We start from the raw sequence: 26,824 nt of genomic DNA, 5'->3' as shown, positions 1-26,824 counted from the left end.
GCCTCATAATGGACGACGTCCGGAAGGCGGAGGTCGCCCAACTGAGGGTGGAGCCACTCCTTTGGATAACTTACTGCCGGGGGTGGGCCAACCGGACTACCGATTTGGTCAAGTCGCTTGGCTTCTCGGCGGTGAGGTCACCGGGCACCCCGCCAATGGCGAAGCCACCGCGCCCGTCGACCCACCACCGGGTCCCAACCACCAAGGCGGTGGGGTCGGGGCGCGTGAAACCAGCAACCGGCGCAACACCGGCCGGCCGTACCACACCGGTCACCCGTACCACACCGGCAACACGCGGCGCCACCAACAACCCAACTCCACCACGACAACCGACCCGCTCTACACCGCCACAACGGGACGTGACTTGGGTGAGGCCGGCTCCGGGACGTCCATTAGTCCTGAGGATGCCACCGGCAGACCCACACCCACCGACGACGGAATGGACGGAGATGCCGAGCCGTATGGCATACGTGGACCGCCTGCCGACGCCACCATCTGCACCTCTCTTCGACAAGCCAGGATCACTGGAGCCCTGGTAAAAGCCCGCGAAACCGACAACACCATCACCGTCAAAATCAACGAGGTCGGCAGAACGGGCCAAGGAGCGGAGGAGGGAACATCAGAGGCAGAGGAGACTGCGGGCAAAAGCCGAGAGGGAAGGCCCGAGTCAGCAGTACCGGCTGACGAAGGCGACTCTCTCGGCTGGGTCGACCACCGATCTGGAAGACCGGGAGTCGGTGCAGGTGTCAGCACCAGTGCCAGGTGGTTCCAGTGGTTCAGCCGTTACCGAAACGGCCGTCGACGACCGTGCCCTTATCTCTGTCATCAACCACCACTCCGCGGCACGCAACGTCACAGCGACACCCCGTCCTCCTATCTATCACCGGACAGGGGACGCGAGCGGTCGCAACGACGTCTGACTGGTACCACGATCTGAACCGTACTGTTTTTCCGAAACCGTGTAACGAGATACATCTCAACCTTTTTTTTTTTTTTTTTTTTTTGTATAATCACTGCCACACATTGTGTACATTTTTTTTTTGTGTGTTCTTATTATTATTATTATTAATATTGTTCATCTCGATCTTTAAGATACAATAAAGTGATATAACTTAACCAACGTCACTTTTATAATTTTTCTTATAACGGTGACCACCGCATCTGCGACACGTGTACATCATCACCGTCACCGAGTGTACCACGTCATAACATAAAATAACATAAAATTTTTTATACTGAATCATTTAATGGTTTTTTTTTTTTTTTAGATTCAAATAAAACGATTGTATGATATACTACAGCAATAATATTATTTGGCTATAACCATACCAAGATTTGGATGTCGGAAAAATCCCTCGCTTATTGATTGTGTATTAACATTAAATATATTACTGCGACGTTTGTACAAATAGCACGATGGGTGGGTGAATGGGTAAATACTGAAATGATGTGTTAATGATGTTCCGATACAAAGTGTGAATAGTCAACAAATCTACTTTCATTATATTAGTTTATAATATTATGACGTGTTGAATATATATACATGATAGTAATTGCCACGTGCGTCGTACATACGATTACATTGTGCACAAGTTTTTATTATTATGTTTTTTCAATACAAGTAAACACAAACATTTTCCTACCGAAATAAAAAAAAAAAAAAAAAATAAATAAAAATAAAAAAATAATGCTCTCAACGTATTCTGTTTGGAGCGCAAGGGAAATGGTGTTGACATTTTCAAGTAGTTCGGCGTTGGTTGAGTAACGAATTCAACAGTACACACTGTATAAAAAATTGAGTTGTATTACTATCGATAGTTAAAAATGTTGAGTTTTTTCTAAAAGCGCATCGTCTACATGCGGCACACTGCACCTATCGTGAACACTTGGCAGACATACGAGTGGTGCTTCTCATAAGTTCAGCGGAATTTCAAATCAGTTATCAAATAATCTGATTTCGAACAAGACACCCTAATTGTTTGTGAAATCACGTAATACTATTATGATTAATGGCGAGGGACATTTTAATTCTTTCATTCACTGAAAAAAAAAAATATATCGTTAAACTATTCTCATTAGTGTTAATTGACAATTGATAGAATTTGTGGAAATGAATAAGCTGTGAAAGTCACAACTAATGTATGTCTGACCAAAGTATTTCTGATTAACTTGTGCAAATTATTGCGTCCAATGAAACTTGTTTGATTCTATTTAATTGGGTTCGTTGTAAGAAAAATTTCGACCAACAAAACAATTATACGCTGCATACATATACCGAAGGAAAAGTGCGAAGATAACGCTTAGAACGTTAACGTTAGTTTTCGCGATAGTGTAATATGCGCAATATAATAACAGAAAAAATAAATACACCCGTATCAAGGCTATTTTCACGAACAACTGAAAACTGATGAAAACACTTACGCCCCCTAATAAATTTATAGTAATGAATTAAGTTCTAATGACTGTTCCCTAGGGTTTCGACAAAGTTTCAGTCCTTAAACTTTAATTTCTGAAAAATTGATAAAAACTTATAGTCAGTGAGAAGCGTTGAATACAGAATATATATTATACTGCGGTATACGGACCATTAAGGGTCAAATTAGGACAGTGTCCCATCACTTCTTCTTCTAATCATAAATCATGTGTCTCTCGCTATAAGAAAATTCTCACGTACTTGCATTATGAAGTTACACGAAACAGCGATGGAAATAATGAATTGAAACTATTGCATCATTAACTAAAATCTATATAGAATGTACTTTTATGGTTTATAAAACTGGAATTTAAAATAGTTATTTTACCATTAGATAATTGAATAAGTTGATGTTATTTTTATACAGAAAAATATTTAGTTCAAAATGAAAAATGGAACATAATAAAAAAACTAAAATTATGAAAATTAATACATAAATTAACTATAATATTCTTAACACCAAATAATTAAATTGTATTTAATTATAATCAATTTAATAATACGTAAATATATATATATATATCTTAAACGATAGAGAAATAAACAATGCTTGCTCAAATCGCCGGTCTCACCCAAATACTATTTTAAAAAAATATACAAAAAAAATGCACAATTGTCAAATATTCTAATAAATAGTTATATTTTTCCTAAATAAAATTATTTTTGTCATTATTTAACTCCACAATACCATTTAAAATTTCATAAAATCGTATTGTAAGCGACATATTGAACACTGTGTATACTCGTAATACTGATCGTGACAATTGTAAAACGAATACTGCTCGTAAAATTACTTCCTGTAACTGGCCCCGATATTAATTTATTAAATTAATCTTCTATTAAATCTGTTCCATATCTTAATCATTGAAGACACAATAATTAAAACTTTTATTATTCGTATCACAGTCAAAAATTAAATTAAGCATATAAATTAAAACTATTTATATTAACACAAATGCACAAGAATAAATAAAGTTAAGAATTATCACAGAATTGGAAAAAATATATAATTTCGGACTTTTATAATCATTGATTGTTAATCCTAAGACTAAACTTAATCCTAAACTCGTTGGTAAAAGTCCGAACTGCTAAAATCATTTGTGGTTTGACCAATCAATAATGTATATCCTAGATTTTACTGGTAAATTCTAGGTTTCACTGGTATTCGTAGTATTACCGTAACATATATATACCTAACGTTTTTGTTTATAAATATTTTCACTATATTAACTTATAATTATGAGAGGTTTAAAGTATTAAGTCTATAATTAACATCAATATTAAGAGAATAATTACGTTTTATTTTAAATTAATTAAAATTGTTAGTATTGCATTTTTAGATAATGTTAAAATGTTGAATCATAAAATACAAATTACTAATATTTATATCTAATAAAATTGAAAACATCCACATGTAATTATAACTATCAGAGATAAGAGCGATTTTTAAAAATATTATCATATAATCTACGAGTTCAACGTCCACAAACAAATCAATAACATTTTAAGTTGAATATATTACAATGGCCCCGTAATAAACAAATTCTTGTTTTACCGATCAAAGGAAAAAATAATGTATAAATACAATTTATTATTATTGGATATGATAATAGTGTAAAATAGTTGACTAGAATATTATTTCATAATTACTTTTAATTGCTCGTTATGATTACCAAAAATATCAAATTTTAACAATGAATAGAAATCATTTTAATATATTGAGATTTATAGTTATTAAAATTGGTAGATCAATCAGTCTAAAATTGAATTAAAATCTTATATAGCTTATATACTATGTGATAATAGAATTGGTAATGCACATAAATGTTGACAATATATATTATATTCATCGATAATTTAATAGAGCTCATACGAGGTATGATAAAATAACACTAAAACTGTGTTAAAATATTTATATCAATAAAAATAACGAAATCTCGATAATTGTATTCACTAATGAGTTGGTTTGAAATTGATAACAATGTTTATTTGAATTTATTGGCATTTTTTTCAAAACAAAATTTTAGTCATGTGATGAATTTCCTAATGGAAGCAATAGAAGAACAACGTTATGTATGTATGATAATTTTGTTTTAATCCAGACTATTAAATGACTAGTAAACATTTTTTAGATTATTTTCTGACTCAGATAACATGTTTTGAGTTGTAAAATTTAAACGGTTCAAGGAAGATATACGAGATGTTACAGAAGATATGAGAATAGGAAGGTTCTTGCTAGGAAATTATGAAAAACTATTAGGAAAAAAATGCCAGAAAGTTGGAAAAGTGATTCATGGATATTGTGATGATGTCATGATAACATCCCGACTCACAGTTCATTGCTCATTCATTAGTTCTTAGCAAAAATCAGACTCCAGTAGTTTTACAATCACTATACATGCCCAACTTGACCTCACTTGGTTTATTAGCCACCTGGCTAATGTTGGTTTTCGATGTTAAAATATATATTTTATTTTAAAAAATTGATGATATTAAACAAAATAACAAAAAATCGATCTTATGGACATTCCCATATAATACTTTTCAAGAATGATTTATAAAGTGGAAAAAAAATGTCAGCGGTATATTGCTTTTCAGTGAGATTAGTTTGAAGGTGATGATGTAAACTCGGAATAATATTGTGTTAATAAAATGTTATTTAAAAAATCAGAATATTGATCATAACTCGAAAAAATATATTTACATTTTGACGTAGATGTATAAAGGTTTTTCTCTTAAAAGCAAATACAATATAAATGATTGTCATTGTTAACATAATGTTAGTTTGAAAAATTCATAGTTACGACAGTAAAACATAAACGACATAAAAACAAAAATAAAAAATATTTACTTGCTTTAAATGAAAATGACAATGAATACATAATATTTCGTACAGATGTCAGATTACCTAGAAAGTTTAGCATGTCAGAACTCGTCATGAAAATCACAAGTATGACGTGGTAGAGTGTTGATTTTTAATTAAACTCAAACAATTCATAAATAACGTGGAAATAATATAAAAAGAATCAAGAATCTGTAATAAATTATGCTTTTATGAAACGAATAATTTGAAAACTTGCATATGTAAGAATTTTACTTAAAAACCTAGACGATGTTAGATATTTTCTATTTCATATAATTGCGTTGTGGTAGGAAATCAACTCCTGCAGTATATAAAACATTTTATTTTGAGTGAGTTGCTTTCTCGAGCGAAACATTATAATATACTTTTAAACGTTGTAAAAAGTTTATTTACCGAATGGATAAGTTCCTGACAAATAAAATGTTATCGGTTTCAACGTCCGCGTCGCAAAAATCGGAAATAACTATCCCTCGAAGCTTGAAAAAAACGGCAAAATAATGACAGTATTAGTGAAAAAAATATCATAACGAACTTCCATTATGGACAGAAGTCGTTATTTATTAAATTCGTTTGGCTAGGATAATGGAACCGTTGTACGACTGCGAGTCTTCCGATCAGTTTGGGAGAGAGCGTGGTCCAACGATTTTTGAGGTAATAAATTTATAACAGCAAAATATCATATTCCATGACGAATCAATGTCATTGCATTCAAATCGTATTCGACTAACCACACCCGTGAAAAACCACAGCGGATAACATGTCATATATTATATAGATATTTGAACGTATCGATTCAATTTTATATTTTAGGCGAGTACCAGCGAACAATTATTCTTTTGTACTCCTCCCTTCCATTATCTACGGCCGTACCATATAAACACAGTTAGTGGAAACTTCCGTCATCATCGCCAATATAATATAATGGTTCCGACACTTGTCTTAAATGCATAGGTAGATAATAATATTGTGATTGTTTTGATAAAAGTAATTATGTACAATAAAATAAGGAGGTAGAATATCGTTTTTTGTTACGGTTTGGCTTGTGATAGCTGGATCGTTGGAAATCAAACTTTATCAAAAGGGAATGTAATAATAACAATATTAATAATTATAATAGCAATGATGTACACGAAAAACACAAAGTATAATCGCACTAAGTATAAATAGTATTTAATACGTAGATGGAGTACTATGTTTAGTGCGTGATCTAATGCGACATTTGACTTAATCCATTAACCTCAATCCATCACATTGGAATTATCCTCGAAAGAAATTATTATCCAACAGATTAATCCACTTAACGATTACATCAGTGCCGAAAATACACTAATTTTAGCCTCTGTGTAAATGAAATAAATGTCCCTTCCTAGCGTCTGTATGCAGCAATTGTAACTAAACTATTTTTAACTTCGAATGTACGTGTTGATGTACGACAATGTGTAGGGAACAAAATCCATTAATTATTATTCAATACCAATTAATAATTAATTTATAACAAAATGGTTTTATTTTATTTCTGTCTACATATTTTTCAATTTTTATCATTAGATCATATTATAGATAGACCAGTACATACGTAACATGACCGGTTGTTGCAACACTAGAATACATCAGTTTACATTGTTGACGATTATTTCGGTAGGAAATGTATAGTAATAAAACTAATCATAGATGGGTTTTCCTCTAAGTTTTAGAACTTTTAAACGCATCCTTTGCATAAGTATTGAGGAAAAAAATAATAAAAATAATAATAATAACGTTATGGTAATAATCAGTTGTTATTATTTATGCCGAGCTTATTTTGTATATTTATAAGAAACAATTCCATTTGTCATTGTATTTATATTAATCTAGATAAATACATCGAGTTTTTTTTCTCGGCACGGTCTGGCATAAGTGAAACAATAGAATATTTTATTATTCCGTATTTTTTAAACAGCTTCTTCTTCTTATCTTTTATTTGATTGTTTTTTATATCGATTATTACAATAGCCACCATGTCTAATAAGAGATCTGCACAAAATATGAATCTTATCTGTGCATTCCGACTTACAGCCGTTATAATTTAGAACGACCGAACATTTCAAAAATAATCTAACCATAATATTGAACTGTTTTACATTTATTTCACCAGACGGTAAATATTAACAACCATATCTAATACAGTACGTTAGGTTCAGCTCACTGTCGACTTGATATGTTAATTTCACACTATTGTATCATAACAATACAAGTCTATCTTAATGAGCGTACATATATTACACGAGTAATCAATTCATTCAAACAAGTATATAGTGATCTGAACAGGCTATTTATTGTTATGGAATCGGCCCAAGACAATAAAATGAAATGTTGGGCTCGTCATGTGATAATATGTTCGCGGGAACAATTTTTAAACGGTTTTCCTATGTTTTATCCATACGTTATCTCAGATTTAACGAGTTTTTATGTAATTTAGATGACACGTTTAATAGTATATTATACTACTCATGAAGAATTTTGTAAACAAACGCTATGCATAGACTATAAAATAATTAAAATTACATTTTGAAATCATCCATCATTGCCAAGTAATAGAAAACATAAAATTTAAGTACTTGAATAACTGTATAAAAATTGTACGGATAATAAATAATAAAAAATTAATATTTATAAAAATACAATATATTTATCATGTGAATAAAAACAAACACATGTTCAAATGCTGACACATTCTCAAAACAACTGTTAAAAATCGGTAAAGGAAAAGTTGCTGTAGATGAAATTACTAGATGCATAACATTGTTGACCGATTTTTGCACAATTGTTAATTCACAAAAAGTTCTTATCGAGTTAATTTTCTATACACATACATATATATATATATATATACATAAAATACACAAATCATAAGTGACTGGATTGTTCTTCAAGATTATTATTGATGCTTTTTTTTTTTAATTATTATTAAAAGTAAAAATTTTATTAAATGTTTTAGTGCATGAAATTAAAAAAACAAATGACTGACGTTATGTATTTTTTATAGGTCGTCGTGGTCCACACGACTCAATTTCTTTTTCAATCATAGATTCTATCCCAACATACTTACAATAAGTTAGTTATTTTTTCTACTAAAAAATATATAATAGAAATACTAGAAATATATGGAAAAATAACGTTTGCTAGGTGAACTAGTATTATATTATATATTATGTAATATAGATTAAAATGACTAATCCTTTGTGTATTTACCAATTGCCAATCATCTAGTTCTTTAGGGTTATTCGGATATATTCTTATTTTTCCCGCGTGCCAAATAACGCGTGTACCACGGAAAAAAGTAAGCAGTTTCAACCGCTTAATTTTTTCATGAGTTTTCATAGAATTTCACAGTATCGATAATATTCCATCGCATATAAATGAATAAAATATATGAATAAAAATCATAGTCGTTCATCACTGGAAAATGATACACACGAAATAACGAACCAATTGATCAAGACCAAGACCAAAACAAGACCCACACAACTAAATTCATACATTCTTACAATTTTATTGTAATTTTATTTAAAAAGATATTCCAGGAAAACATTTAGTTTAGGTTAAATGAAAAAATATAATACAAATGTAATATTACATTTTGACATGCGGCACGACGTTCGGGAAAGTGATGAATTATTGAAAACAAGTTAGGAATAATTGGATATAATATTTACTACAAAGTGGTTTTGCAACAAATAGCAATTACAGAAAGATAACAGAATTATTTAAAGTAGTCGAATATGACATACATTTTGATGTGCGAGCACAAAACTATATTATAATAACACCAAAATCTCCGATACGAGCGATACGACATACGGCAATATATCATTCCTTTAGCTTTAATACTAATGACAGGATTAAATTATAGTTAGTATTTTGGGTATTATTAAATTGTATATATTTATTTCGCTTAAATTTTTGTTACACCGAAAAATTGTATAGTATATAATTATGGAATTCTACAAAATCCTAACCGAAATCAGGGTATAATTTTTTTATTTAAATTTTATATAAAATAAGAGTATTGCAGCAAGACCTTGATTTGAAGTGCCCGACCAAGACTAAGACTGTCACAATCTTCATCTAAGTCCTCGGGATGTTTCATTGAATGCATCATTCATTTTTACGTAGATGTATAATTGTAATATTATTAATTGTATTAATTTTACATTATTATTAAATTATCTGAAAAATGTATCTTTGGTATAACTTATACTTTAATATTTAATTAAGTTTTGATTTATAATAAAATATTGTATGGACCAGATAACTCATTTTATTTCTAAAAATTATTATTAATTTAATTTAATCTGGAAACTATTTATTTTTTTGTAAATAATTGTTTTTAAATAGTTATTTGTCATGGCAAAGGAAAGTAGGCCCATTTTTTCATTTAACTTGTACAAATTATAATAATTTATATTTTTTATTGAATACTTATAATTTCGAACAGTCTCAATAAAATTTCTATTAAACGTTTTTGTAAATTAAAAATATGTAAAATTATAAAGGCAATCTTTGAATAAATAAAATTATAATAACTTTTGTCATATTGTTAATGCAAAATAAAAATCTTAGTACTTATATTTAATAATTAGCTTAAAAGTGAAATTCGTCCTAGATGAAAAAAAATCGCTGCCAAGTGTTATAAAAAACGGTGATATGCTTAAAAATTAACGTAACCACTCAACATAACTAGTGTACAAGTATAAAGGTGATGGAACAAAAATTAAATTATTCAATCACCGCGAAAAAAAACGAAAGTAACGAAACAGATTTCAATTGTATCAAATGAATTTCAATTTTATTAACACAGCAAAAAGTGATAAGCGATTAAATCACCCAACATGCGTCTACCGCTTGGTGAATAAATTCATTTTAATTATACAGAATCGCTTATAACCAACTTCTATTTCTGGTCATACATTTTCTAGATTTATGAATCAAATATTCTACTATTAAATGATCAGAGGAACACTAACTCGTGTATGGTCGAATGCATTGGCCATTGGTTGTCTAATAGCGTACATACATTTTGTCAGTTCGGTCCATTTGCATGATACGAGTCGAAAAGCCGATAATGCAGTAATATACGTATGAGAAGTTTGTTAATAAATATATGTGCGTGCATTCAGTAGGCAACGCACGTAACTCCACACTATAAGGAAAATCAAGTAGTTCTAATGATTTTATTAAATAAATCAATTTCTGGAACTGTTCCCATTTTATGGTTCATCTGCCCATCGAATCGAAGTATTAAAATAAAAAAATATATATTAAAAGAATCACTAAATTTTGTAGAGATTCAGATGTGACTGTTCAAAAAGATCACGCTTCAATTTTTAATAATATTACTATACGAATATTGTGCGCAGTATATTCACGGTTTTTGCTATTGAAATATTATAATTTTGTACTCAGCGTTCCATGAAATAAACGAATAATTTATTAATTTATATATACAGTAGTTGCATAATTTCGAGTAGTGGAAAAAACAATAAATATCATATTTACGAATAATGTTAATTCAAATCAATCGTTTTCAACTTCTCAACCCTGACAAGAGCATTTTTATCGTAGCTGAATATTATACGAATCCGTGTTTATTTCTATTTTTTTCTTATGACCTTAATTTACAGGGAAATACAATTTTCGATCTTATACAATGCAGTAGTAATATTACTAATTTATAAACATTGTAATATTAACTGTACCATAGTGATTAAATAAAATTTCACAAATATTCATTTTTATCTGCATAAACATGAAAAAAACCAAAAAAGTGAATAGTGTGTATTCAATACAATTTTAAAAATAATTCTAATCCTCTCCATAATTCAACATGGCACTCCGAAGACTATAAAATCACTCTACATAATTTTTTAACCTTAATTTTTTATTTATATTATAATATAAATGAATAATTTGTGGTTTGTTTTTCACTGAAATTGAAACGTTGCAATAATAAAATTGAAAATAAATCGCTTACTGTTAACGTTATCAGTCATAAAAAAAAAAAAAAAAAATATATATAAAATATAATAACTAATAAGTCACTTAAGACAACGAAAAAAAAAAATAAAAAAAATACTGAATGTGTTTAATAAAAATTAACTGCATTTACTTTATATTAACATTCAGATACGGTTTTAGCATGATATATAAATTTAAAAATCTTTCATGATACGGTTTGGATGATAATTTGTTTTTATAACGAAAAATAAAATGCATTTTTTTTTTTTTACATTTCCACTTATACAATTAATTTAAGGGAATGTTGAACTGTGGATCTTAAATTATTGAGTCTGTAGTATTTAAAATGTTAGTATTTTATGATTATTGCATTATTGTATTAGATATTTATTATCACCTATAGTAAAAAAATATTTTTAGTTCTTATACTACCTAATAAATTATTCAACATTATTTCAATACTTAAAAATTAATGGACAACAATATTTTATATGAGTATAACTTACCAAATTCACTTTGTATAACATCGTATATTATGTCCAAGAGTTTGATTTCAGGGTTTGAGAAGTCAATAGGTAGCTCACTCCTGAAAATAACAACAATATCATTAATTAAGTAATAAATAACATAATTCAAAATAAAAAAAGTAGTGTACTGTACATGGCAAGTGTACCAGTTGTACAGATTATCGAAGAACAGTATTTATTGTTTTATTAAACATAAAAATTGGAAAGAATATTTTTAATTTTTATGGTTTAATTATTACAATATAACATATATCTCTAAAATTTATATTATGTCTAATATCTATAGTCAAATAATTTATACAACCGTTTAGCGATAGTCAAACTCCAAACATATTATGTGATGCATTATTTTTTTTTATTTATCCTATTTTCAGGTTTTTGTATATGACGCAAAAAAAAAAAAAAATCTGGAGGTGTAAAAATGTCAATGAAAGTTATAAGATAATTGAATAATTATTTATACTCTCAATTAGACAATATGTAAAAGGCATTTTTTTTTGTTTTCTAGATCAAGATAAACAGACATTGGGTGTTATTGAAATTTCTAGGTGGTACTGTATACATGTTACGCACAATATTCTTCAAAAGGAATGAAGGATAAACAAGGAAGGAGTGAACAACACGCTCATCAATCAGTGTCAAAAGGCCGTTGGTTCTTTTATCTCCCTTCCCTCTTTCACTCTATTTCTAGTCTCACCTACTCTTGTTCCATCTATTCTCTAAAATTTCAAAACACACGGGCGCATATACACACACAGACACTCATTCAGTTTTTCCAAGATGTCCACACTGTTAGTTATGTAGCAGCGTCATAAATGCAATTAATATGAATGATGTTTTCTCTGTTTGTTTTTGCTTTTTGTTAAGTGTAATTTATTTTAGTTATACGAGTATTTTTTTTTCTTCCATCCCATCTAACTATTTTTTCTCGATTTTAATTTAACAATAATTAATCATGTTTGTGAGTGCACAGGGTTTCCAGATAAACAAAACATGTCACAGTGTCCGAGAGGAAACATGATGGTGGTTTTGATCACTGTTTCGTTACATAATAGAGATATTATTAAAAATACATTTAGATAAAAAAAAAAAAAAAAAAAAAAAAATAGCAAATTACCAACGATTATATTGTAATCTAAAATATGTTTCTACTGATAAGAATTTTGATATTGTTTTGCTAAAATTTAAAATTATAATATAAAAATAATTTGAATAGTGATAACAATGAGATACATCATTAAATAATATTCCTTAGTCAATTTGATTTTACCATGGGAATAGCTGAACTTGAGTATTAACTAAGATTACTATACTAATTCATGAACGCACTGAAAACATTATTTGAAAATAATAGAAGTTAATTTATCAGTAGTATTCTTACTTGTTAATAAATTACATGAAAGATTACGTTAAACTGATGTTTGTAATGAACTATATTAACATTACACATTAATTTTCAGTTGTCGTAAATAAATTAATAACTTATACTTGTAAAATGAGCTTATTATTATTATTTTATAGAATTAAAAATGTATTTAATTTGAATATCATTTTTGAAAAAATAAAAATGTTCCCTATGTCTCGAACCCTATAGTTTAAGAAAATAATTGGATGAGAAATATGTGTATAGCCATTTCGCCAGATCAAGTAAAAGAAAAATTACCTTCAAATCACAAATATGAATGGTTAAAAAAAAACTGTCAATAGATATTCTTCCCCATTTTCCATGGAATATTTATTTCTTTGATTACCAAATCGATGAATAGGCATAATCATCCTTAAATATTTAGAAATGGTTTATATCACTCGGCGGCGCTTCGTATATGCAATTTCACTACATATATGTGGATAAAAAAATAATCATAGTATTGTGCATCACATGAACTATTTTGGCACTTACCAATACTGAATGGAAATTCATTTCAAACTTCTTTGCGTGAAAGACAAAATAGAAAGTTTTTAGTATTGTTAAAATATCAGTATTTTGTATATATTTATAGTTTAAATAATAATTACTATTGTGAATTGGGAGAAGATACGAGAGCAAAATAAATTAGTTGAATCAAAAGTTAGGCAGTACATATACATTTCGAGTGAAACAATGATGAATACAATTTTGCTGATTTCGAAACATGTATTCGTCAATACAGAACAGTTAATAAAAAATATAAAAAGTTTATTTGTATTGAATATATACATTATTCACTGTTATTTCAAGAATTTGTTTTCGAATGTATATTTACAGAATGTGACATTTTCCAAGTATTTTAACCGAGCACAATTTATTAATAAACAATAAAATAACAAATAACCATATATATTAGACGATGACCTAATTTACGTAACACGCGAAAATCTAATGCAAATGTCCCAGTGTGGGTTCATTGTTTTTGCTACTGGATACAATGTAACCAAAGCTAGCTATAATAAAAGAGCTTGAAATTATATTTTACTTCTGTGTACTCACAAATAAAAAATGCACACGTATATGTTTAATACAGAAATATATAAACTAAGACCCAAATAATAAATTCTTTAGCTTTTTTTGATTACGTGGGTTGCAGTTCAAAGATTACCCCTTTTCTCTCTCTCTCTCTCTATCTCTCACTATATATCCTTTTTACTTTTAAAATCCCCGTTCATTTTCTTTGCACCCTATTTTAAATATTTTTAAACTTTTCAGGTGAAAATCGTTCTGGGTAGTGGAGTTTAGGTTAAGATTTATTATTACTTACTCTTTCTCTCACTCTCAACCTCCTTTTTCTCACACAAACTCTTCTTTTATCTTTTTCTCATTCTCTTTGTGTTTCTCGCTTTATTCCTGGACATTAATAAACGTAGATCACTAATTAGAAAAAGATACTGTATTATTTTTTGTTGTATGACAAGCAGAGCCGTGTTAAGGAGGAGGTTCAAAGGGGGCTGTAGTTTTGCAAAAGTAAGGGGGGAACCGTATCTGAAATTAATTGGGATTAGTAATAAATTGTACATTATTTTTTAAATACCTAAAACCATATGAATAAATAATGAACATAATTAATTTTTTTTTCTTCTTATATTATCTAATCAGATTAATCCCTTTCATATATCTATAAAAATTTAGAAAATATGGATTTAAAAACACATTTTAAGATTAAATTAATGAAATAATATGAAAAATGAGACATAAAATATTTTATATAAAATAAATTGTTGTTATAGAAACATGCGGTGAGTAATACTAAAACTGGATCTGTTTTAAATATTTCAAATAAATTGTATTTATCTTAATGGTAATTTCAATATTTAATATAATATTCACTATATAATATCCAATATACATTTAAAATATATATCAACATGTTTACTAAAGTCTAGTTACAAATACGATTTATGAAATATAATGAAATTTTAATAAATTATATTTAATATACGAAGAATATAATATAAAATATTTCTTTCCTTAAATAATAATAAAAACTTATACTGATCCATTAATTTTTATTGAGGTGTATAGATCATATTTAAATGAAAATGTAGCGTCAATCAGTAACCAATTAATATTGAGTTAATATTTGTTTAAAAACTTGAATTGACCTATCCAAGTAAACAGAATGTTAAAATTTATATAGGTATAATGCATTTAATTTATTTACTATATGGTTATATAAACACTAAATTATTAATTTATGCATTTCATTATTCATATATATATATATATATAATAGAGTTGTATATCTGAATAACAATGATGGAATTTATTGTCTTATAATAACAGGTATCTGTGCTACAAAATTATAATGCAGTACCTATTGTTGTCATATGAGCATTGGATATTATTATTACATAATGTTAACCAAGATACACGTGTTTTTGAAAAAATTTAAAATAGTTCTGAATACATTTACAGTAGGTTATCATTGAATTCCATTTATTTTAATTATACCCAATAAATACAAAATCGAATATGTTACGACTGAAATTAATAAAATTAGAATTTAATTTTTTGTTTTATAAAAATCTACTGAATATCTGTCTAAGTACATTTAATGTGTTATATAAATTTAGATAAGTACATAAATATATACAATATTATAGTTATGATTAGTACAATATTACCATAGCTCAGATTAGGTAAGTACTATTTCATCTAGATAAAAAAATAGTTATTGTAATTATAAAAATGAATTACAATTATTTTTAAATGAGTGCAAACCTAACATTATATTTATTATTATTATTATGATATTTGATTTCGCCCTCAGCATAAAAGTATATTTTGAGAGCTCAATCTCAGATTATATATTAAATAATTTTTTTTAGGATTTATAAATTATTATTTATTAATAAAACAATAAATAAAGAACAGAAATAAAAATTATTCCTAGTGGCATGCATTTGAATGAAATATTTTTGTTATTTATATATTTTATCCATTGTAGTAAATTGTATTAAATATGTTTTGATTGAGAATTTATATGGAAGTTTTTTTTACAGAATTTTGATAAACAAAATATATCTAAATTATAATAGAAAAATAGTCACCTAAAATTAAAGTATAGAGTGTAGATACCTCGTAACTATTTATCTAGAAAAGATAAAATATGAAAAAATAACCATCGATATAATTCATTAATATCTAAAGAAGTCCAAATACTGAATACAACATATCAATTTTTCCACCACAATAAACACCGTTATACCATAGGACATCATGGCTATTTGATTTTCATCATATTATGTTGGATTGTACATTCTGCATCGGAAGCGCTCCCCAATGACCTGTCACACACCTCAGTGTGCACCTTGAATTGGTGAACGTGTCTTATTTTATTGAAAACAATTTCCAATAGCAACTATCTACTCCTCTATAAACGACACTCATCACATATTTTTGATCTCTGTAAAAGGTATTAATTTGCAAGAACTTTTCTGTATGATGACGCGCAGATGTATTACACTTAGAACACAATCCAACCGAATCTTTAAATTCATTTGATTTGGCAGACATGCCACCGCACGTTCTAACATTGAAAATTGGCGTGTCCATCATTTGTTTATAAAACATCAACCCATCACCACTCAGCTATGATATCAGACTTTCAGTAAAGAAGTTAATGTACAATATTATCGAAGCTATAATTTTAAACGGAAAATGTAAAGGTGAAGATGAATTGCTGCCATTCATCCCAATAATACCAACAGAAATGCCATATGAATTCAAATGTTGGTGATTCGCTTTTGCAATGATCACCACCGAAGCATGAGGACAATTACAACAAGTGCGTGAATTACATTTTGTAAATTCATGTTTCTCAAATGGACAGTTATGTATACAGCCTGCTCATGGGTTAGAAAACATTCCGAATTATTTGTGTACTTACCAGAAAAGGAAAAACAAAAAAAACTGTGTAATCTAAATGCACTTCAATAAATAACATTTATCATTGAAAATTTTAAAACGAATAAAAAATAAATAAAAATAATGATCCAAAATAAATTTAATATTATTGTAAGGATATTAGTATAAGTTAGTTAGTATTATAGTATGTTTAAATTTAGTAAACGGCACAGCAAAGCGTGATAGGCAAGGCAATATTATATATTTACCTATTATAATACATAAAAAATTATTATTTCAACCGTTATTTCTTGGCGATTTATTCTTTATAAGGCATCTATGGTAACACCCAAAGAAATTAAACACTTACAATTTTCTTAAAGGGCAACGTCGGATACCACTCACTCATTGACCATCACTACATTTCAAAACTATATGAACTTGAAATTTGACATTGTGGTCCTCCAATACTTAATACGTGCAATAAGAAGGGATTTAAAAAAAAAAATTGGAACCGGCAAAGACGGTAATTCAGAGGTAATCCAGCCTACAGTTAAAATTACTATACCGATTCATTTGAACTTTTGTTTTATTTGTTTTATAACCACCAACAATTACACCAAACTTAACTTTAAATCGCCTAAGGTAATAATCCATTAAAATCTATGTCCCGGTCAAGAATGTTCCGTGCGAATCCAGATAGTTAAGTTAGTAATGTATAATAGAATAATAAAAAATATCACTGATAACACTTAAATGCATGGTTGTATTTCTTATCAATAGATAAACAACGGGATATAGTGGGTGCATTTTTGAAAATAATTTTATTTTTTTCGCTCAATCTTCTTAGTTTAAATGACGATAAGGTTCTAAATAAAAATCTGTAGATATTCAAGCTCACTAAAACTATACGCGAGAACCGTACGGAATCAGTTACCCACAAAAAGGTATACCAAATTTACGGATACTTAGCCGATAAAGTTGAATGGTACATTTTCTTAAAGGAAATAATCTCGGAGTTTATTAAATCTCAGACTTTTTGTATTGTAATTTTTTTTAAACTTTTTCTGATAGAAGATTCTTTTTATCAATCTATATTTTCTTCGAATCATTATTATTATTATTCTGTTTTTTTTTTCTGTGAATTGAAAGCGGCATTCGTAAAAACTTAATCGAAATTTGCAGGGTGAACATTTTTAAAATAACATCTTATGTTTATACATTATTCACCGTAGACTCACGAATTCGGTTTACCGAGTTAAATCAAATGATATATTATATGTTTTTGAGCATTAATCTATTTCATGGATTTTTTTAAACAAAAAGTAATGAAAAAAACATGAACATTGGTACGCGTATTGTTTTTATCATATTCGTCCACATTCATTTATTATAAGGTCGCACGGTCCACGTGTAATTTATTTCTTAACACATTACCATAAAATTATCATAGTGTGAGGTTGGGCTACCGACATTTACTTTTCCTAATTACTGCCTAATCGGTTTCGTTCCGCTTCACCCACCCTCACCGTAAGGACCCTCGTACAGACGTGTAATTACATTACGTCGAATTCGGTTGAAGTTAAATCTCATTCGCTTACGTTATTATATCAGTTTGAAATCCTCAAATTAACTGTATACGCACCCATTCTTTGGCGGACTGGTGTTGACGACTTCTTCAAAAATTATTGGAAAATATGTGCGAGATAATTTTTTCAATGATATTAAATATTATAACATCAATACCAACTAACAATTGTACTAGCGCCAATACAATACTTCTACAGTTGTCTTTGAAGTCTAAAAACGCAACTGTTTTTAAAATAAATACATAACATGTGGTGATATTTAAAACTAGTACTTTCATATTGTTTTACACCGAACGTTAGTTAATAATGAATTAATAATTGTCAATAACTAATTATTGGCTTTATTCAAGATTTTCGTGAAAGTGAAATTAATAACTAGTACAAGTTTTAGGATCATAACAATTTATAAATTTTACGAAATGAGTTCTCGAAATACAGGCAAATGTTGTCGTAATATTATGAAATTAATCATGGCCGAATAATGTGAAATGTATAGAAATATAAATAAAAAAACAAAACAAAAAAACCACTTAGCATGAGTTCAATAAATTATCAAAAATAATAGCTACAGTTTGAAAGACGCACTATGAATTTCATTTAGGTTTATCTGTCAAAATAATTAGAAGGCACTGACGTTTTGATGTTTTCGAAAAACAAAAGAAACAAAAAAAAAAAAAAAAAAACACCAAAACACGGATGCAAGACGAGCAAAAATTTTCCGCTCGCAAATGTATTTTTTTCTAAATCAGATCGGAGTACAATAAATAATACAACCCAGTGGTGAATGCTCGTATATCCTTTCGGCTCTCTTGTACTCACGTTGACTGTATCCGAACTACATGCGCACAATCAAAATGACGCGAATTCAAGCCTGTCTCGACCCCGTCGCTGTAATTTACTGTGCCTCAGGAGATTGTTAGGAAATAAATGTCGTGCTTTAATTTTTCCAACAACAACAATAATAATAATAATAGTACATTTATGCATACCAAACACGATTATTATTTGATATGGATATGCATTTCATAATATCAATGATGGTTTTAATTAAACCTTAATTATTAAGTCGCCTAATCCAATATCAAGTCGAATGCACGTAAATTACTAGAAAAAATTCGTTTTCACGGTCTGTAGTGTTGATTCATAAGATTCGATAAATCTAAAGCTTGTAGGATAGTATGCGGAACGCAGACAAAAGCCAAAATTCTTTATTTTTCTCTCCGACCTTATGCCCGTGGCAGTCGGAACGTGTCATCGAGGCGTCTCAAAGTGCTTGTCGGAGTACCGCCCATGTGCCGGCACATCACGGTTGATCGCACCGCGACGCGATATTCGATAAAAACGAAAACCACTAACGTGACGATTTATCGTGCTTGAAACACAATCGTATTAATAATATATATATTGTGTGTGTGTGTGTGTGTGTGTGTGTGTGGTATGTGGTGTTATTTTACGTTAATGTAATAATGTAAAATGGCACGTACCGGATCGGAGGAGGTGCTGAGGGTAAAGAGAAAAAAGTGCGTCATTGGCGCCCGCAGTCAATCACAGACATATACAAGTACAACAATGCACCGGACTTAGGTGCACGTCATTTTTCATGCCGCAACAAACGCGGGAACACAAAACACTTGAATAATCAAACAACATAACCATTATGTTTTCAATATTTTTTGGCCGCGGTTAGTCCACCGAAGATCTTCCACGTGCAATCGCGTAACGGACGACGAGAAGTAAATCGACATAAAACCGTATACTACAATGATACGTGCACGGTTTTGACGGCCGACCGGGGGCCCCGCATCTCCAGTGATGCCAAACTTGGCAATTAAAAAAAAAAAAAAAAAAAAAAAAAATGGGTAAAATTCCTAAAATATTATATTCTCCACAAAAATTGTAAAAACTGGTACTTTCTTCGGTGACCAATCTATTTCCAAACGTTTTGAAATAATATGGGTATTCATTGTGAACATATTATTTTAAACATCGTTTTATTTAGCATACTCAGTGGTGTTGTACATCATCTGTTTAACACATACTATATTATAATGCACACAAATATACAAGAAAATAATAATAAAACTGATACGTACGGATGCAATCAGTTTAGCGCATTTACTCAATTTTTCTATTGAAACATAACACTAATTCACTACTTCCAAATATTTTATTTATCATATCGACCACGGGTTGTCTGCAAACGCAACTAAAACGGCCGATAATCCGTCACGAACACGCCCGCACGGAAGAGTTTAAAAATGTTTAAAAGATGTTCAAAAAAGGTTCAGAGCTCGGATAATTTTCTGAAATATTGGAAACCACAGATAAGTATAGATTATAACTGTTACAAGATACGTTATCGGATTGAACTAGGCTTATATTTATTTTTTTTTGATCGTATAAAACGTTAGCTTCGTACAGTTGACAATACTTCTATTGAAAACTTGTAACACTAGTAACGATATCAATACCGACATAAACGAAATCGACTACCTTTGGATGGAAAACGTACTCACAATACATAACATGTGAACTGGACTGGCAAGTAATGCGAATGAGTGCTAACAAATTGTTACGATAAAGGATATAGAAAAAAAAACCTATAGTTCCGAATGATTCGTAGTAAAATATCTGTTTGGTTATGAAATCGAGTCGTCGATGGATTTTCGTTTTTTCCTTCTGTTCCAAATATTATGACGATCCTACCCCCACGTCATCAAATCGTGTGAACGCTCCTGTGGTCGGACAAGTATGATGTTCGAACAACAACACGATCATCGAATGGCCGCATAGTGTTCGAACATAATTTAACCGTCCGATGACGAAATATTTGTTTGCTCAGGGGCCGGTCGAAGATCGGGAACCTAGAACCGACGTTGAATATCATCGCCGCGCGCTATTGAATATCAATTACTCCGCGCTGTAGCTATTTTAGTCTAATAGATATTCATAGTTTTTACTAAACAACGTGCGTTCCGGGGCGAAGTTCCGAGGGGGAAAACATTCCGGTACTAGTAGACCGGTAACCAAAACATAAGGACGACCTGATGAGACTTCGGTGTACAACACGTGCACGTGCGATATCGTGTGCAATGCAGTGTTCTGTCAATTCGGAATTCCTAGCGGGAGAATCAGACAGAGAATCAGAGCACAGCAATTTGGTTTTGATATAATGTGGCGGTTTTTCTGTCTTCGGAAAAATGCTTTGCTTGGGCATCGGATAGTATTGGTTAAAAGCTTTCCGTCCAGTATGACTGCGAAATAAAATCCACTGTTTATACAGAGGCGTGTGCAAATTTAAATAATCATTATTTCCAACGAAAATAACAAAACTGTTAGCACGTTTCTGTTCTAATCCATTCCCAGAATTATACACGTATAAGATACAGATACATAAATGATATATATATATATATATATATATATATATATATACAATCATGTACGAAGATAATGTTTTTAAAATATAAAATACTATCACCGAAACACCTCTCCAATGAACCAGTTCCATAACGGTAGCTAGACAAAATAACGTAAAGTGTAAGACATACAAATAAATATTCTCTTTTATTTTAGTTTTACCATAAGATCGACATAAATAAGTGTGATTTATTTTTATTTCTTTCCCAAATAATATTAAAAGCGTACCCGCAAAATAAGAAAAAATACACTCGTTCTATTACAGCGTTAAGCAACGCATTATTGTACGAGCGACATAACTGTTATATAAATAGGAGATAAGTACCTTTTTAAGGATATAATTGACACCGTTGAAAATTGTATGGGCTATACGACAAATTCATGGCGCTTAGCCCCTACGATTGTCGTTTATCAACTTTCATCATAATAATAATATAACTTATATGTATCTAATCATTTTTTATATTGATATAAGTGATAAAATGAATTCAGTTGTTTGTACGCACTAGGTATACGTACTTACCTGAGTATAACTTCAATAAATACTGAGTATACAACTTGAATTCCAACTGCAATTTTGAAACAGTCTTATATATAAAATCCAAATCGCTTTAACTTTTACATCATAGTATAGTGTCCACCATGTAACTACCCTCTTAAATTAGTCATTACATCCACAACATATACACATGGGTTAGGATAATACTAGATTAAACAACACTATTGTGTTCGTTAGTTGTTAAGTACATCAAAATAAAAATTGAAGTTAGTAGTGAAAAGGGTATAGCATAGTATGTATAGAATGATTGTGCCTTAACTATATATATGTAGGTCGAACTTTTGCGAATCAACTTGGGATAAATTTCAAGTAGTGAAACTCCATTGAATGACAACTCAAAGTTTCACGTTAAACTTTTTTCTTTAATATTGTTGTTTCTTTTTCTTTATCTTTCGTGTAAATCGAAACGGTATATTATTATTAAGTCGTCGCGCAAACAATAGAAGTATTACTTTGTAACAAAATTAAAATAATTAAGGGACTTCCATTAACTTGGCACTGAAAATAAACATTGAGATGTATAAACAATCTTAAAAATAAGAATAATATTAATCATTTGGTGGACGAAAATTAAAACAGTTGACATAAATATTAAGAAAAGTAAAATAATATACTGCGCTTAATATTTTATTTTATAATTTACATTTAAATAGTTAATTATAAATTGTTGTTTTTTTCTTTAAACACACAGCGAAATAAAAAAAATATTTAGAAACATTTTAAGAAAGAATCCTAATTAGTTAGTCACACAATTATAAAATGTACACTATAATTTGTGGACAATCATTTTAAAATACCAACACAATTATTTTAATTTATTAAGTTATTATGTATAACCTGTATGGATTTAATAATTTAATTTATTTAAATATATTCTGATAAAGTAGATAATATACAAATTTTGTTTTAAAATCAATGAGTCCTATTTGAATACTAGTTAGATTTAATTGTTAATTTAATAGTTTATGAATAAGTATTATTAATTTACAACTGATATTTTAAAGTCAGTTTCAAAGAACGAGGAAATCAAATATTATAAATTTGAACGACTAAATTAAAATTTCAGTTTTTCTGTGAATATGCATGCATACTAATAATAATATGGAGGAGAATAATAATAATAATATTATAATAATAATAATATAATAATAATAATATTAATAATAATAATAATAATAATATTATAATAATATAATAATTATGTAAGACTACATAATTAAATTTTAAATGTAATTTTTTTCGAACTTCTTTTAAAATTATAGATGTTAGTTATTTAAGGAAAAAACTACTAGTTCAGGTAATTCGAGTAGAATTGTAATGGTCTTTTTCTTATTTGTTCAAGTAAAAACAAATATTCGTACTTCTAACTACACGTACGTGTTACGAGTCTTAATAAGTACACGGTTTGAATATTAATATAATTGAAAATAAAATGAAATAGTCGATATTGTTATGCTGTATACAAGAAAAAATTGCACAATCATATATATATACTTTATATTTATACACAGACAAAATGAAAATTATTTCTTCCTCTCTTTCTCCTTCTCTCTCTTTTTGCAGTATTCTTTTATTTCTCCTATACATTTATGCTCCAGTATCCTAACTAAATATATCTTATCAAACGTAACTCAAATCGTACATGATTTAATTCATGAACAATATTCTATTAACGGTGTACTTGATGTACGGCGTATAAAATTATCGAAGAACAATTAAATTATGTATCGTAGTCGTTTTTCTTTGCTACCAGTAATTTTTGTTAATACCTCCAGCGCCATTTCACATAGATTACGATTAACGATAAAATAAGGATAAAAGTAATAAACAGAAACTTGCCGGGTCGCACGAACACATTTTGAAAAAGTACTTCCCCTACGACATCAGATTCATACGCCAAAAAATTTTCTAAGAATATAATATCCAGTATAAACACATTGGCCACGATGGGTGGAAAACGGGCGGGCGCGTGAAATAAACAATCCGGTATCGCAAAATCGCATATTTCCACGATAACTCTCGTTACGTATTATTATATGTGTATAGGCACGTTAACAGTTAGTTACCCATTTCAAATCTTTTGATTCAACTCATGCAGACAAACCACGAGTTTATGCTCAACGATGGCACGTAAACAACCCGATGTACTTACACAATTTTATCGGTCGGTATATTGTGTGTTTTGTTTACAGTTGTATTTTATTTTATTATTTTTTATCGTGGTGCGCGTACTGTTATAGGTGTTTTCGAACCCATTACATGGCATTTAATGTAAATGATGCACATCAGTCGATATATATACCGGTCACTTTTCTGTGAAGATGGAAAGTTCAGTTCATTTCTGTGAATAGTTCATTAGTTCACAGTTCATTCAAATGAATAGTTCAAATGAAATATTCACCAAGTTCACTAATTTTATTGATCATACTGATATTGTTTGGCAATGGACTATTCGTTTTATCACTATTAGTACAGTAGTACACAGTTCAGTAGCAGTTCGCACTACTTATGGGTAGTTAAATATTTGTTATCTAATTGTAAACAGCTGTTTAAATTTACCGGATTTCAAACAACAAACCACAGAGAATTTTTAAATAAGTTCGCGAACTATTTCATTTCTACAATGCGACCAATTTTTTTTTTTTTGAACTGTGAACTATTAAGTTACAGGTACTGAAACAGTTCAGAATAGTTCAATTGAGCTATTCGTTTACGAACTTAACATCTCTAATCGACACTCCATTCTTCCATTCACAACGATCAACATCCAAAAGATAAGAAGAATAGAAGTACCCGACGGCAATTACGACGACGATTGCAGAGATTACGACGAAAACGGCGGCAGAGGTAACGGCGGCGAAGACTGTGACGATAACGACGACGATTGCGGCAATTACTGCGACGGCTGCGGCAAATACTACGGCATTCACGGCGATCACGAATACGGCGACAGTAACCTCGACGACTGCACGGCGGCTGCGGCAACCACGGCCGTGAAAAACAATGATGAAACAACCACGAATCCGGTTCCAGCGGCATTAAACGCGGGGCTCCGCGATTCGTGGACCTATTCGTTGACACTAAAAACAGCCCTTTTCAGGGCCAATACCAGTACAAACCTTTCGGGCGTACTTACACAAGTGTCCGCTGTTAAAGGGATCACGGTCGATCCCTCGCTTGCTTAAGTCTGCTGTCGACCGTGTATCCAATTCTCTATCGCACCTGCTCGGGTCCGATACCGCCCGCCGCGGCCAATTATTCGAGCTAGCCGCTCGGCCCGGATCACTTTATAAATGAATTGTATTACTTTTATTTAATGTTAAATAAATAACTAGATATTTATTATATGTACATTTATATAAAGATCCGTATGTCGGTAGTCCCGGAATACCGTTTCACATGGCGTACATTTCGATTCCAATGACAAATGTAAAATAATTCATAATGTAGTTCATACTATTCGCGCTAGGGAACTCAAACGAAAACAAATACGCTATCGCGTATTTTTGACAAAAATGAAAAAATATGTTCTTCTTTTTTATTTTTATTTTTAATACTATATCATTAGATGGCATTTTACCAAAAACAAAGACCCGCAGTGATGATTAAGTGATAAATGTCAGTTAATGTTTTTCTTTCCGCGTGAAAAAAATATAGAAAAATAACACAAACGAATGTCTATTGAATGTATAGTATATGTATATGTATAGTGCATACAAATATTTATACAAATGATGTGCATGGCTTGACATAACAGATGAATATATTTATAATATAATATGTAAAGATAAGCAATGATGGACAAGGAGTTGTGGGGTGGAACTATGTATTTGAACGTTAAAAATCTAGCTTTTACAATATTTTTGGAAAAACCGACTGTTCGGTATACATTTTCAGCTTATAAATCGTTATTACAGCTCGATGTATTTTTAAATTCTACTATTATAACACGGAACCACGTGTTGTCGTTTTCCATACATATTTATAATGATAATAATCGTGCTTATGTGTGCTTGTGGTGGAATATTTACGAACGCAATGTGCCTACCCAATGGGGAATTGGTAGAGAGTAAAAT

The 26,824-nt window shown here is 30.0% G+C and overlaps 1 protein-coding gene across 1 annotated transcript in view; it reads right to left on the bottom strand.

The window, feature by feature from the left end:
- Window positions 1-26,824, bottom strand: part of LOC112691823 (head-specific guanylate cyclase) — a 421,762-nt gene that overhangs the window by 252,793 nt on the left and 142,145 nt on the right. The window contains exon 4 of the mRNA XM_025566227.1: window positions 11,840-11,919. Coding sequence (XP_025422012.1) covers window positions 11,840-11,919 — 80 coding nt within the window. The remainder of the gene's footprint in view (window positions 1-11,839; window positions 11,920-26,824) is intronic.

This window comes from Sipha flava, unplaced genomic scaffold, assembly GCF_003268045.1.
Source record: "Sipha flava isolate LNK unplaced genomic scaffold, YSA_version1 67_pilon_pilon, whole genome shotgun sequence".
Taxonomy (NCBI): domain Eukaryota; kingdom Metazoa; phylum Arthropoda; class Insecta; order Hemiptera; family Aphididae; genus Sipha; species Sipha flava.
This window is presented reverse-complemented; position numbering and strand designations above follow the sequence as displayed.